Consider the following 19,042-nt stretch of genomic DNA (forward strand, 5'->3'; position numbering starts at 1 on the left):
CTAATTTATAACATTCATACCATAGACTGGATTCATTCTCAAATGATTTGGTACCTGGTTGATTTAAGCTAATATCAAATTCTAAGTGAAAAAGGCACACAGAAGTACATTCCCAGGAGTGAAAGACGTAAGAAACTCATTTGTAATCACTCGGGATAAGATGCAACTTTATATACCCTCCCAAGAAAATGTCATTAATTGGACGTTAGTATGTATTATGCACCAGCAAATACAGTAGTCAAACAGTGAATATTAAATCATCAATTGCCAAGGGTCCATTCAATGGATCCTACTGTTAGATTAACAGCATATTCTCTCATGTAACAGATAACTGTTCCTTGGTTGACTGGATGGCAGTCTTTCCAGTGAACTATTTTTAAATTAATTATTGCTATTTAATAGTAAAGGAAAATACTAGAAATTATTTTTTAACTTGAGCCATGCTATTTCTATCCCATTAACTTATGTTGATTAGAATTCATGAATGATAAATCACTAAGCTTTATTGAGCATTTTACCCTTCTGATAGCTAAATTGGATAAGTATAGCCCTGGCCCAGAAATTAGGAAAGGTCAGCTGTGCAGATCTAAAGTACCATGGGTTCTATTCCCAAGTTACCAATAGTATTGGGGCCCCTGGGTGCTTGACATATTTGCAAGGGAAAAAAAGTGGTTGGTTTGAGAAGGACACTCGAATTAGCTCTACCGTGGACCAAATAATCCTCAGGAGTCATCAACCAATCTAAACTTTCTCTGATAGAGTTCAGCCTTTAAAGTTACATTTAAAATGCAATAAAACCTTCAATAATGTAGTCTAGTTTAGGCTTTTACTTATAATTTCTGTGATTTTTTTTTCTCACTAAAAAGCAGCCTGTTCCAATTAAAAGCTAGACTGCTAAGCTTGAGAATGGAAGAGAAAACTAATAGTATAATCACCATAATCATTGCCATAATCATAATAAGTAATAACTACCACTTACAAAGCATTTATGGGACAGACCAGGGCTAGGCATTTCACATATCATCTGACTCTCCCTGTAATTCCACGGTTGGGCACTATTATCATCCAGTTTTACAGATGAGAAAACTATAGTATAGGGAGGCTAAGGAACTTGGCCAAGATCATATATTTATCAAGTGAGATTGGATTCATACTCAGGAAACCTGGTTGCAGAATTGATTTCAACTATACTGCCTTTTCCAGAAAGAATAAAAGAATCAGAGTAACAAGAACTGTATCCTGTAAGTTTCACTCACTTAACAGGAAAAATAGCAACACATGTGCTTTTGGCTTACAACTATAAAATGGGTGGGGTGCCGCGGTAGCTCAGTCGCTTAAGTACCCAACTCGTGATTTCTGTTCAGGTCATGATCTCATGGGTTATAAGATTGAACCACATGTCAGGCTCTGGGCTCAGCGGGGAGTCTGCTTGAGATTCTCTTCCTCTGCCTCCTTCCTGTTGCACGCACATGTGTGCTCTTTCTCTCTCTCTCAAATAAATAAATAAATCTAAAAACAAAACAAAACAAAACAAAACAGTAAAATGGGTAATCCAACACTGCACAACTCGATGGTGGGAGATGTAAAACAAATTGGTCATCCTGACTATATCCATGACTATTAGTCAACTAATTAGCCAACTATTAGACTTTTCTCCTGTACTGCCCAGGCTCTTAGATCCTTTTCAGTCATATGCACGGAAAGTCAATGAGTTCACAAAGAAGGTCCTGAGGTAAGAAATAAAGATGGCTTACCTTCGACACAGGGTGGGATCAATACAACAATACAACTAGAATAGAACCAGAAATATGAGAAAGAGGACCAGACCACATTTATTACTTTAGAACGAGGCTTATAACTATTCCTTAAGTAAAAAAAAAAAAAAAAAAAAAAATTAAGCCCATCAAACATTGTGCAAGTAGGTATGGAGACAAGGTTGTGAAAATAAACAAAAACAGTAGCAGTCCTTCCTGCCACAGAGCTTTGTTCCAATAGAGAAGACAGACAATTAATTAAATGAAAATAACTGTACTATATCACGTAATACTTATTGTAAGTACTGAGAGAAAAGAAAAGGGAATGAGGTTTCTTTTTAGAGATGGGATTTTGAGAGTGATACTGGAATCAGTGGTTCATCCATTTAAGAGTATATATTACATATATTTACATCAACTGATCATGTGGGTATAGGCATGCTTAACATGTTGTCTTTACTATTTTCTTAAAGCTCCAAGTTAAAGTACCACTTATGAAGGCGTTAATTATGGAAATCTGGACTAGATGAACCTGTTTGAGTTTTAGAGGAGAGTTGTTTACACCAACAATAAGCAAACTCTGGTGAGGAGATCCGTAGAGAATTTGCTTCTAACATAATACTTGCCTGTGGGTACAACATGCTGGAAATGAACCAATGTACAATTAACGTTTGTTATTTGAAAATATAGACTGAGGTATCCATAATTTTTAAAAAATGCTAATTAAATGCACTGCAATCAAATTTCCATATGATATTTTAAAAGCAAGACATGTCATATAACACATTTAGCATAAAATGATTGCAATGTTTTCATAGCACCTTTACCATGTTTAATAAGAAAGCTGTTTTCCTAATATATTTTTAATATTATTATTTATTAAAAATCCTTCTATGAAATATTTTCTCACAACTTTGAACCTGATTATCTGTGTGACCCTTTCTCTACTACAGTAAGTCCATTAAGAATGATCCATTTAACACCAAGGGCTTCTCTTGTTCTGTGTTCTTTTGCTCTCTAGACTGTGTCCGTGTCAGTGTCTGTCCTTACACTGAGCTGCATTGCCTTGGATCGATGGTATGCAATCTGTCATCCTTTGATGTTTAAGAGCACAGCCAAGAGGGCCAGGAACAGCATTGTCATCATCTGGATCGTCTCCTGCATTATAATGATTCCTCAGGCCATCGTCATGGAGTGCAGCACCATGCTTCCCGGCTTAGCCAATAAAACCACTCTCTTTACAGTGTGTGATGAGCGCTGGGGTGGTGAGTATATTATGGTCCATAAGCGGACAAGAGTGCAACTAAAAGTATTATTTGCATGGCCATTATAAAGCTGGCCTTGTGCATTTTATTGACACCTGTTAATATCGTTTTGCAGAAGCATGAAAAGCAACAGTTTCACAGATTAAGTCTGCCTACTCGGTCCTTTGGAAATACTATGTAGTTAGCTGGTTTTCATATTTTTCAAATAGGGAATGAAAGGAAGGATTTTTCCTATAACTCAGATTTGATTATGTCAGCTTTTCTTAAATTCTCTAAAAAAAAACAAAAGCTCCTTTATATGATCCAAATATGTATTCTGGAATAATTAACATTTACAAGATAGGAAGAGTGTCAAGTTCCTTAATGGACTTCAGATATAACTGGGAATTTTCATTTTAAACCCATGTCTTGCCTGGGAACCTGACTGGAGTTGAGTATGTGGACCTGTGCTCTTCTCTGAGTCAGATTATCTCCATATGATATATTTATTTGTAACATACTAAGATGATAAGTTATATCACTGACATAATTGTTTTCTGATTTAAGAATTATATTACTTATGAATATTTACATATGGTAATTAAATTTAAACAAGCAAAAGTTTGGAGGTCTTATGTTCCTTTGGTTCAAAACTCTCAGTGATAGCCTTTGAGGTTTTTCTGTAACAGTGGAAACACTTCTTTCAATGCCTAATAATGGCACAAACCTGGACACAGCAAAGAATGACAGGAAATCAACTAATCCTGCATTTGAGTATATCATGAACTAGTTACAAAATTATTACATTAAATTTGAGGAAAATGATATGTCTTCATCTGGATAAGTATATATCAATGGATCATAGAGAATTTAGACATTAGGAAAGAATTTTTATTTGCCAGATGCACATTTATGCTTATTTAAAAATGTATTAACAAAAGCTGTATGCCCCATTGATTATAGATCTGGTATTTTTGACTCTTTGAATTTATATGAACTCCTACATTGATACTTTGATTTGAAACAATGAAAAACAAAAAAGCACGAATTGAAAAATAAGTCATATGCTTTGACGACAACAAGGTAAAATTTAAATGACCCCGGGATTATTTTTCATATATTATCCCAAGTCTTACATTAACTAAAATGTCACAGTTTACTGTCTCTTATCCCAAAAACGAATTAGCAATTCACTTGCTGTATTTTCTCTGGATCTTCTTCATCTTTTCCCCATTTAGCGGTGTAGGAAAAAACAAAAAACAAAACAAATGGAAAATTCCAAAATGGTAAGAGTATTTCTTAAGAGTCTTAAGTCCCATTTATTTAATGTTCAAATAACATCTTGAGCACTTAGGATATGCCAGGAATTATGCCAACCTGGAAAGAAATATATTCTGCCTAGGGGAACACATTCCATGTAGTGAGGCTAAAAGGCAAGTAAACAAATGTTTATGGTGTGATTCGTATTTTAATATACTGGTGTACAAAGTGCTAGGAACACAAATGTGAGAACAAACTCAGTCCTGGCCATGTGAACAAAAGTTTACAAAGAAGCTGCTAACATTTCAGCAAAGAATTAAAGATGAGGAGAAGTTCTCCAGATGGGGAACAAAGGAAAGGGTGTCCAGGAAGCAAGAAAACCCAAACGATGAGCACTATCCCTTAAAGAAGAAAAGAGGATCCAAACCTCTAATTTCTTTCATGTAGGGATATGCAGCCTAATGAACTGTGTTTGGAAAGAAGGTTGTTTGGGGACCAATTGTGACATGTCTTACGCAATTCTTATACAATGAATTCTGTCTGGAAAGCAGCCTAAAGATCTCTTGATCGAAACGTGTTCGTTAATTAATAATGAAATTGAGCCATAAATTATTTACAGATTATGAAGCAAAGAAGTATATTTAAAATTAAGCTTCCAACTCAAAAGTTGCATCCTTGAAGTTTATGAAAATGATAGATTAAAACATCCACCTATGATTTAACCTGTATCAGTAGTATTTTCTCTGAAATATTTTGGTAATTAGTTGATAAGTTTGTGGACTGATTCTATAACCTTTTCTTTTTTGTTTGTTTTCTTGCTTTTTTCCTTCCTTCCTCCCTCCCTCCCTTTTCTTTCTTTCTTTCTTTCTTTCTTTCCTTCCTTCCTTCCTTCTTTTCTTCTTCTAGCATTCACTTTCATTACCAAAAATGATTGCAGAGCTAAGGAATCCTGTCAGTCATTCTGATTAAATCAATAACCATATCATTTTCTAATTACTTTGAGCAAAAATATAAATATCTAAAACATTTCAATGTTTAGCATTTTATTATCTAGCTGTAACAATGACTACTATTGAGTATTTATTTGTCTGTTTGTTTGTTAAAAATTTTATGTATTCTATTTATTTAGTGACAGAGAGACAGAGGGAGAGAGAGCACAAGCAGGGGCGGGGGCAGAGGGAGAAGAGAGAATCTCAAACAGCTTCGTGCTGAGCACAGAGCTGGATAGGGGACTCAAACAGGTGTTTGTCACTTAACTTAGTGAGCCACCCAGGAGCACCTACTGTTGAGTATTCAAAAATCTAAACTCAGCCTTCAGAAGTTATTGAGGAAAACTATTTGAAAATGATTTTATATTAGCCCACAATTACTTAACATGATCATAAAGGCTTAAATTAAGCAATACAAAATTGAGTTTATCATCCACGAAATCAAACAATGAAATTTATGAAATTAACTTTTTGAATATTAAAAGAAGTTGTTAATCACTTAATGTTTTCAAAGAAGAATATGAAAGAATTAAACCAGTTTCTTTCCATTTTGGTCATTATACATAGTATAAACTTTGTTAATATAGACTATTTAGAAGTTCACGATCAGTTTAAAACGTTTAAATTTGGACATGTGTGTGATAGTCACAACCTAAAAAGTCCATAGGAAATTACCTTTTACAGTGTTGGCTCTCAGAGTTCAAACATCTTTCCAGTCAAAAACATTTAGCCCAACTTTAAAAAATTTGTTGTGAAATATGTTCTATTTGAGATTAATTCATGAATTATATTTCTTATTTTTATCCTAAGTTAAATCAGTAACACAGTTATAGAAGCAGATGGTTATATCGTAATTGTTTTAGAGCCAATATATTCCAGCATGGATGTAGTCAATGAATAATGTGGTCATTTGATCCATATCCATCAAAATACTTTTAGGAAAGCCTTGCAAATGCTATCTTGCTCGTGGTACAAAATAACTAAGAACTCTTTCTTAGTTTTACTGAAAATATTACCAGAAATATTTTATATTTTATCAATAAATTATTTCTGCAACTCATTATGTTTATTATTCCCTACGGCTTATTAAAAAAAAAAAATACCACAAACCCTAAGTTCCAGCAGACACACTTGATAACTCAAAAACAAATAAATGTGTTAATATTTATTTTAATGATCTTTAAAGTACGTCTTGGTATGTGTTACATTAATTCTTACTTCCAAAATATTAAAATTATTCCAGAATTATAGCCACAGTTTTTTGATTACTTGATTTACAAATGCATAGTTTTACAGAATAGTTCCTATTGGAAGGAAAGTAACTTTGTTTTTGCACTAAATATATAATTGTCTTACCAGTCATCCAATGTTTAATGATATGCTGTTAGCCAAACATTTTTCTAGACACCAGAATTCATAATCTCTCTTCTTGGAGCTTACTGCTGAATTGTTCTTCAGTGGTCTGAAAGAAATAATAACGGAGCCCTTTTTTATAGTCAAACTAACTATAGCATCTGGTATATAATAAGATTTTGAAATATATGGAAAATATTTATTAGAGAGAAGATAGTAAAATATATTAAAGATTTAGGTAAACTTTAATGGATTTTTAAACTTTGAAAAGACAGTTTATATTGAATATTTAAGAAGTTAATTTACTCAGCCATTGAGTCCCTAATGTATGTAACATGAAAGAGAAAATGTTTGTGGTTTTTTGGATAATGAGATTAACAAGTTTTTTCAAAATGGACCTAACTTCTCTGAGATTAATTCTTGTCTTATTAATATACGATATTATTCTTTACTCTCTGACGTCAGTGACTAAATAAAGATCCACATTTTCTCCTTATTTATTTGTTTGATATACATGCAAGAATTTATTAGATTGTGTCTATTTATCAGTTGAGTAGAAACACCAACTTTGAATGATTGTCAGTCTTTAAAATGTGGTTTTATAGTATGAATACTTAAGTGGAACAAATTTCCTGTCACTACATTCGAGGTTATATATAAATGTCTTAAATATATTCAAGACATTGTTCATCAAGTGCAGAGAGACTGCAAAGATCGCTTCAAAACATATAATTTAAAATTCCAGGGACATTTCTGATTTTTCAATTAGCTTAGACTGTAAGCATGAAATGAAGAATGTTAAGACTACCGTGTTTCCCCAATTATCTCTTTATTAAAACATTCAATCCCAGCCTGCAAGTGTAATTTCACTTGATCAACTTTTCTGTGTGCGTGCTCATTATCATAATACACATTTGCCAGCCAATTACATATTTTACCGACTGTTTATAAATATACTGACAGCAGAATGAGCTTTCTCTCCCAGCTGTTCAAAACCCGAACTGTTACCACAGTGAAAAGTATCCATAGCTACAATTAAAAAAAGAAGAGTATGGCCTCTCAAACCTACCAAACCTATCCCCCTCTACTCTCTCAGTTTAGTCTGAGGTAGTGACATCAGGGCTTCACAGGTATGTCGGCTTCAAAGCTGTATTTTTATGTGGGGATGTCATGGGACACCTTCTTCAAAACGAAGGCCTCTCAGGTGTCTGGGAAGTGCTGAGGTCATCCCCCAGCTCCTTGGAAATGGGTTTATGGAAGGCTGCTCAGGCTGCAGCCCTTGAAGGGAAGGCTGTCATCCCTCTCTTCAGGCTGCTTAGATTCTATTGCTTTTTTTGTCACTGGCCTGTTTTACAGGATAAACTTGAAAGGAAGTTAGCAACTGAAGAGCTAGGTGTGGGCCACTTGGGCAACAGAGGAGCTAAAACTGATGCCCCAAATCCATCTCTTAGACCGCCCAGCTAGCACAGGCACCCTGCTGGCCTCTGGAGATAACAGTGAAGAAAAATATTGACCAGATAAAGAAGACAGGGTTTTAGAAGGAACACTAAGGAAAATGTTAAAATCAACCAACTCAACTAAACTTAACTAAGTAGGATAAGGTTATGAACTCAAGACTTTGGATGATATTCAACTCATAGATACACTTAAAATATACCGATAAACTTAGCGATTACTGTGGTCATCTTCACAGTTATTATTGGTTAATCTTGACTCTATATGCCCTTAGCACATTTGATCACATATCTGAGTCTTCATGGTTCTATATGCCCTTTCTGAAGCAGTGAAAAAAATAAAATGCATGGAGCTGATAGCATGGTATCTCAGTAATCGTATGGAACTAACCTAATTGCCAACATCAAAGTCAAATTCGGTTGCTTAATTCTTAGAAGTAGGAAAAAAAAAAGATTTTCTTTTGTTAGCAATTGGAATGATATCAAAGTATGGCCTTTAATATCCATGAAATACATGTAGGATTTATTCTGTTTCCTGTTTTGCACTTAAGTAAAAGTAGCTGGATCACTGTGATATATTCAAATACTAGTATAGGAAAAATATCCTTGAAAGCATTTAAAATGTCAGTAGGGGGACCTGACTGGCTCAGTCAGTGGAGCATGTGACTCTTGATCTCAGGGTTGTGAATCTGAGCCCCATATTGGGGGTAGAGGTTACTTAAAAATAAAATATTTAAAATAATGAATAAAAATAATTAAAAGTCAGTAACAAATAAATTTTAAAAAGCCAAAAAATTTATATTAAGTCACAATGTTATTACTTAATTGAATGATTGACTCTTGAATAAATAACTAATCTATGATATGTATCACCTGTGTACATAGACTTAATGATAAGAAATCACTACAATCCTAAGGTGCTTATGACTAAGTAAATAAGATCAATATTAAAAAAAAAACAACACCATAATTGTTGAAAAATTAACTTTAAAAAACCCTAAAAATAACATTTTTTATTAAAAGTACATGCATACATATATATGTATACACACAACATACTGAAAGAGAAATTTTATATTGTTATAGTAATCAACAAAAAGAACCATTAAGTGTTCACTGTGTTTATTTTTCCAAAAATTTTCCACAATTGTATATGGAGGTACAACTGGGAATAGCTTCCCATTTCTCAAGAAACTTATATTCTAATAAGGAAATCAACTCAGTTTACATTCTTTTCCCAAAAGCATTAACAATTAGGTTAGATTATCTTGTTTCTTATTGCAATTTCAAGTGTAGCGCAATCCAAATTAGTTTTTAGTAATTAGCCAGAGATAATCAGACAGAAAAATTTTTTTTGATAAATGAAATCTTGACTTTGGATAGTCTATGTTAGCACAAATTAAGAAATGGCTAATTGTTATTCTTATCTGAGTACATTAAATAAAGTTAAGACTTCACATTTAGTGTACATGTGTATACTAAGTGTAAGCAGTTAATATGATATTACAGTATTTGCGTGTGTGTGTTTGTGTATAATATGCCAGTGAAATCATACATATCATATATCAAATCATAGAATCATGAGTTAAATGTGTACTTTAAGGCAAAACATGGACAGACATAACTTTAAAAAAAAATCTGTGAATTATAAAACAAGATTTTGTTGTTTTGGCTTTCATTCCAGGTGAAATTTACCCCAAGATGTATCATATTTGTTTCTTTCTGGTGACATACATGGCACCACTGTGTCTTATGGTGTTGGCCTACTTGCAAATATTTCGTAAACTCTGGTGTCGCCAGGTATGTATTTTCAAATAATTTCCTTGTGTTTTCTATCGGATGCACTTAAAAATAAAACTTAAGAGGGGTGCCTGGGTGGCCCAGTTGGTTGGGTGGCTGGCTCTTAATTTTGGCTCAGGTCATGATCTCAGGGTCCTGATGTCATCTGCTCCGTGCTCAGTGGAGAGTCTGCTTGAAGATTCGCTCCCTCTGCTCCTCCAACACATTCTCTCTCTAAAATAAACAAATACATGTTTAAAAAATAAATAAAATTTAAGAATAGACAGAACGAACATAACATGAATACCAAAGAATTGTGTATTCCTCTAAAATAATGAGGCCCAAGTCATGGAAATATGTCTCAGCATTTTTTTAGGGTGATATTTAAGGAGTGTATTTATGAACTGCCTAAATGACTTTAAATTGTATTGTTCTGTGATTAATTGACTTGATTTTTGTCTAGGACTAATATTATAAACTTTACTTTGTATGAAAAATAACAAAAATTTCTTTAACATTTCCTGAGACTGTATGTAAAGAATGTTGTCTTTTATATCAGATTTATGTATTTTTATGTAATTTATGTACTTTTATTATGTATTTATGTACTTTTATTACGTGTTAAGTCTCCAGCTCCAAAGATCTGATTTTTTTTTTTTTTTTTTTAGCACAGTAGAGAATCAGGCAGAATTTCGACTTTTAGAAACAGTTTATCATGCTGATTTGGGAGTATTGTAGTTTGTTAGATAACCTTGCTACATCAGCAAGTATATTCATTCTCTGTTATTCATTTATCAAATATTTATCGTATTTCTTTTGTATGTGTATCTGATAAAAAGCTAAAAGCTCCTGTCAAATTCACTGATGAATTCATAGACTGGAGGAGGGAGTCAGATGCAGAGTGAAAATCATCTTAATAAATATAAGCTGGGGATCAGAGGGAGGTGTGGCAGAGGAGTACCTAATTGCAAGCAGGAAACATTTAAGCTGAACATTGATGAGTGCAAGTAAATCACCAAGTTTAGACAAAGAATATAACTCATCCTCTTGGACTTACAAATTGTATCTTAAAATGCCACATATCTTGGAGATGTATCTCTCTCTTTCTCTACACTTACTGCCAGTACTTAGAGCTTATCAGGCTCATGGAAAGCCATGCCCTTAATCTGTTTGTTCTGATATATTTTACCCAACTGATGGAATTTACTGGGACACCTCAATTCATTAAAAAGACTTCACTAACCTTTTTTTTTTTAATTTTTTATTTTTTATAAACATATATTTTTATCCCCAGGGGTACAGGTCTGTGAATCACCAGGTTTACACACTTCACAGCACATACCCTCCCCAATGTCCATAATCCCACTCCCTTCTCCCAAACCCCCTCCCCCCAGCAACCCTCAGTTTGTTTTGTGAGATTAAGAGTCACTTCTAGTTTGTCTCCCTCCCAATCCCATCTTGTTTCATTCACTAAACTTTTATCTGGTCTTTGTTTGAGGAAGAGTCTTAATTTGGGTCTCCTTCAACCTTTCTTAGTCAAAGCAATTTTCAAGGTATCTTTTACTGGTTGAATACGGGCAATAGTCGCATTTTTCAACTTTGTATATCCTTTCATTCCGAATTGTTTCTATTCCTTTATTTTTACAAAGCAACAATTATTTTTATAACCTTTAAAATGCAGTCAGTACCAATAGTTACTATCATTCTAACCCCCAGTCTTTTCAACGAAGGTAACAAATGTGTGCTACTGTAGAACACGAGTTATATTTTCCCAATGATAGTTTCTTCAATGCTGTTCCTCTGGCCACGATATCACATATTTTAGGGTGTTTGTTACTATCGCACTTACTTCTTGGTAAGTTTTATTATACTAGTCAGCTTTTGCTAGGTTATTCTGCTCTTTTTTTTTTTTTTAAGATTTTATTTATTTATTTGACAGAGAGAGATCACAAGTAGGCAGAGAGAGAGAGAGGAGGAAGCAGGCTCCCCACCGAGCAGAGAGCCCGATGTGGGACTCGATCCCAGGACCCCGAGATCATGACCTGAGCCGAAGGCAGCGGCTTAACCCACTGAGCCACCCAGGTGCCCCTATTCTGCTCTTACAAAACAACAAAAACAATGCATGTGGCTTGCCCCAACAGTGTGTCTCACTCATGTTCCATGTCAGTAGTGAGGACAGGCTGTGGCTGTGCTCTACTTACTGTCTTATTTCAGAACTCAGGCTAAGGGAACAGTATTCTCTGGGATGTGCCATTCTGTGACTGAGGGAAAAGGCAAGGACGTGGGAAGAAATATACAACATCTCTTGGATCTTTGCTTTGAACTGCTATAATGTTAAGTCTCTTCATACTTCTTTGACCAAAACAAGCCATGTGGTTAAGCCTGACCATGGCGAAGGAAAGAATCCTTCCCTCAAAGAAAGATGCTACAAGTCATAGAGCAATAGGAATCTTCTTGCATGCTGAGAAGTGAATATTCACAAATGATATAGTCCAAAGAAGTCAGAAACACAGACTCAAGGTCCAGATTGCATGAGTTTATATCCTGACTCTACAACTTAATAGATGCATGAATTTTGTCAATTTCTTAAATTTCTCTGCCTTTCTTTTATTATTTTAAAGTAGGGTAGAGGTAGATATCTCATAGAATTATTACACTTATTTGATGAATTAATTCAAATGCCTAGAGCAGAGAAAGTGCTCATTGACTAAAATACCTTAACAATATATGCTGTTATTGGTTCTTTCAACTAATTCTGCCGATAGATCTAAAATAACAAGTATGTGTTGAATCCATGTATGTGACTACTTTCTTAAATAGATCTCTTTCATAGAACTTCTTTAAAAGATTTTATTTATTTATTGAAAGAGAGGAAGAGAGTGCAAAAGGAGGAAGGAACAGAGGGAAAGGGAAAGAGAAAATCTCAAGCAGACTCCTTGTCAATCATGGAGCTTAACATGGGGCTCAGTCTCATAACCCTGAGATCATGAGCAGAGCTTAAATCAAGAGTTAAACACTTAACTGACTGAGCCACTCAGGTGCTCCATTTTCATAGTACTTTTCAGTAACATTATAATAACCTTTTGTATTTGTCTATCTGCTCTACTCTAAAGCTGAAGACAGTACACTCTACCCTTCTTCATCTTTTATCCCTCCAATTTGTATATGCTTAGAACATACCAGTTGCTCAATAAATACTTTATAAGAAAAAAGTGAGTAGAAAAGTAAGAGAAAGTTCTGGGAACACTTTTATAGAAGAGAACATCGGGAAATCCATTTCCCAGTTACTCAGCGAAATATTCATAGAAAAATTGGAATTTGAAAAATTTCTTGAAAGAGAAAATCATTGAATGAGCGTAGAGGAATGAAGATGTTTTAGATTGAGTTTGCGATTTTGACCAGGAATGTTCAGTGTTAAGATCATTCCCTACTTCCATAGTTTTTACTAATAAGTGTATACTACATATAATAGAAGTTTTTATTTGTTTATTCATTTATGTACAGGTTGACATAACTTTAAAACTCTTTCGAGGTACCTAAATCTGTCTTGTTCATCATTGAATCCCCAACACTTAACATGGTGTCTTGCACTAAGAAAGTATTCCAAAAAAATGTTGAATAGGTAACTGCTAAACTCTGCCCAGTTTATTTCTCCATTATTTAAGCTTATAGTTCTTCATGTCTCAAACTCTAAAGAACGTTCAAAATTGTACTGCAGGTTTAGAAGTAACCCATATTCTTTTGATGAATTGTTCTGGTTAGCATAAACCATAAGATCCAAAAGATTTGCAGTAAAATGCTTGGGCTGTAAAACTAAAAACATTTACAAAACAGATTGGAATGGAAAATGACAAGTTCAGCTGAGCTCACTTTAGCAGCCACTATAAAGTAAATTAACCCCAAATGGGTGATTATGTAGAATTCTGCTTGAGCAACTCTCAATTTCCAACTGTTAATGTCTATAAACAGAGTTACAAAGCCTTATGTGTGCCATTGGCTAAATCAAGTGAGCCATCAAATGGAGGGCCTATCCTATTTGCTTAAAATTACAGATGCATGGAATCTGTTATATACTTTGAAATTGTAAGTGTAAGATTATTAGTGAGCAAAGTGTATGACCTTGTCTGACTTTCTCAAGAACTTTCAGCTTTATTAAAAGACTTAACCAGTGCTTTGCTACAATTATTACTTAAATTCTTTTTTGACAATGTGACTCAGGGAATTTAGTCAGTCTGGAAATTCTACAGACTCTTCTCTAAAAGTCTTCTTTTTTAGACCCACTTAATTTTAGTTTATGTGACTATAACAATATTCTTTCCAGTTCTGGACCTCAGATAATTCAGCATTTAAATTTTAATCATCATATGAACTCATGTTAACTCATTCCAAAAACATTTGGTAAGCACCTACTATTGTCTGTACTATTGGAGGAACTGGGGATGAACCATAAACCATAACTGATATTTGAGTCTGAACTAAATTTCAACTTACTAGGGAGTATAAATTTGAAAACTTTTCCTGTCCCAACTTTTCTCACAGTCTTTTCTACTGTTCTTTATTCTTCAACATTCTTCTGAGAAAACTTAAAATAATTAATGGTAGGTGATGACAAGTCAGTCTAGTGTGAGGGAATAGACAGCAAACTGGAATTGCAGAGGCAGAAACAAAAGCTGGTAACTCAAGTTCACACAGAGAAATAAAGAACACTAGTAAAAGTAACTACCTAGGTAAATATGAAAGAGTATAAATGTATTTTTCTTTGTAATACTTTTGTTCTCCCATTTGACTTAAGAGATAACAGCATAAAGCAAGAATTATAAAACTGTAAAGATTCAGTTTATAATGTAAAGATGTGATACAAAGGAAGGAGATGGGAATGAAGCTAATTTGGAGCAAAATTTTTATATGCTATTAAAATCAAATTACCATTAATCCAAATATTATTTAGGCTGGTAGTTGTAACTCTCAGGGCAACCACCAAGAAAATACTTAAGAAACTATAGTGAAAGAAAAAAAAAGAACATAAAAATGGTATACTAGAAAATACTTATTTGGGGCACCAGGGTGGCTCAGTGGGTTAAGCCTCTGCTTTCAGCTCAGGTCATGATCCCACAGTCCTGGGATCCAGCTGCATCAGGCTCTCTGCTCTGCCCTCTCTCTGCCTGCCTCTCTGCCCACTTGTGATCTCTCTGTCAAATAAATAAATAAAATCTCTTTAAAAAATACTTATTTAACACAAAATAAAGCAGCAATGGGGGAATAGAGGAACAAAATAGACATAATATATATAAAACAAAGTAAAATGACAGATGTAAATTATTCCTTTTAATAATCAAATTAATGATTAAATAATCCAATTCAATAATTAAATATAAATTAATTAAGCACTCCAGAGATTGGCAGAATGGATCAAACAAACATAAAATGTCTAATTCTATGTTATCTACAAAAGACGTATCTCATATTCAAAGACACAAATTGATTAAATGTAAAGTAGTAGGGAAAAATGTTTACTATGCAAACACTAACAAAAGAAAGCTGAAGTGGCTATAGTAATATTAAAAGAAAGTTTACCAAAACTGTGAGTGTCAGGGTGTCTGGCTGGCTTAGTCTGTGGAGCACACAACTCTTGATCTCTGGGTTGTGATTTTGGGCCCCATGTTAGGTGTAGAGATTACTTAAAAATAAAATTTTGGCAGAGTGCCTGGCTGGCTCAGGTGATTAAGAGACTTAATTCTTGGTTTGTTTGTTTGTTTTTAAAGATTTTATTTATTTATTTATTTATTTGACAGACAGAGATCACAAGTAGGCAGAGAGGCAGGCAGAGAGAGAAGAGGAAGCAGGCTCCCCACAGAGCAGAGAGACCGATGCAGGGCACAATCCCAGGAACCCGGCATCATGACCTGAGCTGAAGGCAGTGGTTTTAACCCACTGAGCCACCTAGGCATCCCAAACTCTTGGTTTTGGCGCAGTCTGTAATCTCAGGCTTGTGAGATTGAGCCCCATATCAGGCTCCAAGCTCAGTGGGGAGTCTGCGTCTCTCTCTTGCTCTCTCTTGCCGCTCCTACATTCTTGCACACACTCCCTCTAAAATTAATAAATAATTCTTTTTAAAAAATCAGTAGATAAAAGTCAGTGAAACTGAAAATTGGTTCTTTTAAAAGATAACAGATAATTACAAGAAAAAAGAGAAAAGATTCAGATCACTAAAATCAGAAGTAAAAGAGGGACAACACCACAGACATTACAGAAATACAAAGAGTAAGCGAATACTATGAATAACTGTACACCAACAAAGTAGATAGCATAGAGCAAATGGACAAATGTGTAGAAAGTCACAAACTACTGAAACTGTCTAAAGGAGAATTAGAAAATTTGAATAGACCTATTATAAATGAAGAGGTTAAATTAGTAATAAAGAAATTTCCCAAAGAAAAAGCACAACTGTCTTCACTGTTGAATTTTACCAAATATTTAAAGGATAATTGACACCAAACCTTCACAAACTCTTTGAAAAAACAGAATAGGAGGGAATATTCCTTACCTCATTCCATAAGTGATAGTAGTATGCTACTATTAAACCTAGACAAAGATATCAAGAGAAAACTATAAACTAATACACTTATGAATATAGGGTAGTATACTCAACAAAATGCTAACAAACCCAATATGTAAAAAAAGGTTATACATGATGGCCAAGTGTGATTTAGCTCACCAATGCAATGTGGGTTTAACATATGAAAATCAAAAAGAGTCATACAATATTAAAAGAGAAAAGACAAAACCCACATGACATGATCATCTCAATAAATGCAGCTAAAGCATTTGACAAAATACAACACCCTTTCAAGATAAAAGCACTTAACCAAATAGGCATAAAAGAGACATCTTTAATTTGATAATAAAATCTACAAAACCCCACAGCTAACATCATATTTAATAGTGAAAGATTGAATATTCCCCTGCTAGTATCAGGAACAAGATAGGGATGTTTGATCTTATCAGTTCTGTTTAAAATTGAATAGAACTAGATACTATCCAGCTCAGTTATTGAAGAAATAATATTAAGAATAATAACAAAATGCATCAAGATTGACAAGTAAAAAGTAAACTCTATTTGTAGATTACATGATACTGTTTATAGGAAATCCTAAAGAATCCACACACAAAAAAATTAAAAACAAGTTCAGCCAGTTTTGAAAATAATAGATCGATAGATAAAAATTAATTTCATTTCTATAAACTATCAAAGAACAATCCAGAGATGTAATTAACAAAAGAGTTCCATTTCAAACATCTCTAAAAAGCGTAAAACATTTAGCAATACGTCTAATAGAAGAAATATATAACATATACAATCACATAGCATCATTTAAAAATTAAAGAAGGACTACATAAATGAAATGACATTTCCTGTTCATGGATTGGAAGACCTAATATTGTAAAAAAGGAAAATTCCTCAAGGGGCGCCTGGGTGGCTCAGTGGGTTAAAGCCTCTGCCTTTGGCTCAGGTCATGGTCCCAGGGTCCTGGGATCGAGCCCCACATTGGACTCTCTGCTCCGTGGGGAGCCTGCTTCTCCCTCTGCCTCTGCCTGCCATTCTGTCTGCCTGTGCTCACTCTCTCTCCCTCTCTCTGACAAATAAAAAATAATAATAATAATAATAATTACTTATCTTTGTGAGAAAGTGGAGAAATTAGTACTCTCGTTATACGGTTGGTGAGAATGTGGAGAAATGTGAAGAGAGAATGTGGAGAAATTAGTACTCTAATGTGTTGAGAATGTGAAGAAATTAGTACTATCATTATATGGCTGGAAAATGGAAAAAATGTGAAGAAAATGTGTAGAAAATGATGCTGCTACTTTGGAAAATGGTTTGGCCGTTCCTCAAAATCTTTAAGGATTACCATGTGACCTACCAGTTTAATCATTAGGTACATACCCAAGAGAACTGAAAATGTGTCCACGTAAAAACTTACACATTATTGTTCACAACAACATTATACATAGTAGCCAAAAAGTGGCTATCCATTAATGTCCATTAATGGATAAATGAATGTAGTATATGTACACAATGGAATATTATTTAGCTATAAAAAGTAATGAACTATTGATACATACTACAACATGGATGAATCTTGAAATTATTCTTAAGTAAAAATAGACACGAAAGACCAGGTATTTTATGATTCTGTTCACATGAAATGTAGAGAATAGGCTAGAACCAGAAAGATTTGTAGTTACAGAGGATAGTAGGATGGAGTAATGGGAAGTGACTTATTATAGATTTGGAGTCTAATTTCCAGGTGATGAAAATATTCTGGAATTAGGCAGTGATAGTGTGATAACCGTGATTAACTTTGTTAATACACTAAAACTACTTAACTGTATCCCTTAAAAGGTGAATTAATGACATATAAATATATCTCAATAAATCTTTTTTTTTTTTTTAAGAGAACAAAAAACAGTGGGCATTTTAAAATAAGAAAAACATTAAAGATGGAGGCGATTCTTTTACAAAATTCTCCTACTCAAACTCGGGGGAAGGAAAACAGGGTAAACACCATCGACTTGTTGATGCAATGAGAATATATAAGGGGAACTGTCCAAAGGCTGGTTATAATTAAAGATTTTAAGGTCCATAGAAATACAGAAGCATGAGAGGATCTAATCAGTAAAAACCATTTGTTGGATTCCAGGAAGGAAAAGGGAAACCAGTTTCTACAAAGAAGAGCTGATTGTGTGATGGAGTAATGTTGAGAGTCAACACATTCTGGGGATGGACAAAGGACAAGAGCCTTGAGTTTGGGGATTGGGTGAGCAGATCATGGATGGCAGTAGTAGTCCATTGTAGTCCATAAGGGTTGTCTATAGAACCTTAAAGTAGATCTTTCTATTTTGACAATGAAGCCAAAAGATGGGACAGATAAAACAGTTATGATCCTCATCTTGTGGGCTAAGCAGGCTCATCTAAATTCTAAAAGGGCTTGCCAGGGTTTAAAAAAAAAAAAAAAAAGTCAAGAGGTCATAGAGTTGAACAGAAAAAAAAAAAGTCACTGGGTCTTAGAGCTCCATCATTCTCAAATGGTAGTATAAGGAATTAGAAAAAAAGTCCCATTTTTCCTGCCAGACAGAGAAAGATAGAGATCACTTCATATGAGATAGCACCTTCCAAGTATCAGTTGTACTCTATTATGGTAAAATGGGTA

General features: G+C 34.1%; 1 protein-coding gene across 1 annotated transcript in view; it reads left to right on the forward strand.

The window, feature by feature from the left end:
- Positions 1–19,042, forward strand: part of HCRTR2 (hypocretin receptor 2) — a 110,329-nt gene that overhangs the window by 76,227 nt on the left and 15,060 nt on the right. Inside the window, exons 3-4 of the mRNA XM_004772409.3 lie at positions 2,776–3,019; positions 9,739–9,854. Coding sequence (XP_004772466.3) covers positions 2,776–3,019; positions 9,739–9,854 — 360 coding nt within the window. The remainder of the gene's footprint in view (positions 1–2,775; positions 3,020–9,738; positions 9,855–19,042) is intronic.

This window comes from Mustela putorius, unplaced genomic scaffold, assembly GCF_011764305.1.
Source record: "Mustela putorius furo isolate JIRA1106 unplaced genomic scaffold, ASM1176430v1.1 tig00003983_pilon_pilon_pilon, whole genome shotgun sequence".
Classification (NCBI taxonomy): Eukaryota; Metazoa; Chordata; class Mammalia; order Carnivora; family Mustelidae; genus Mustela; species Mustela putorius.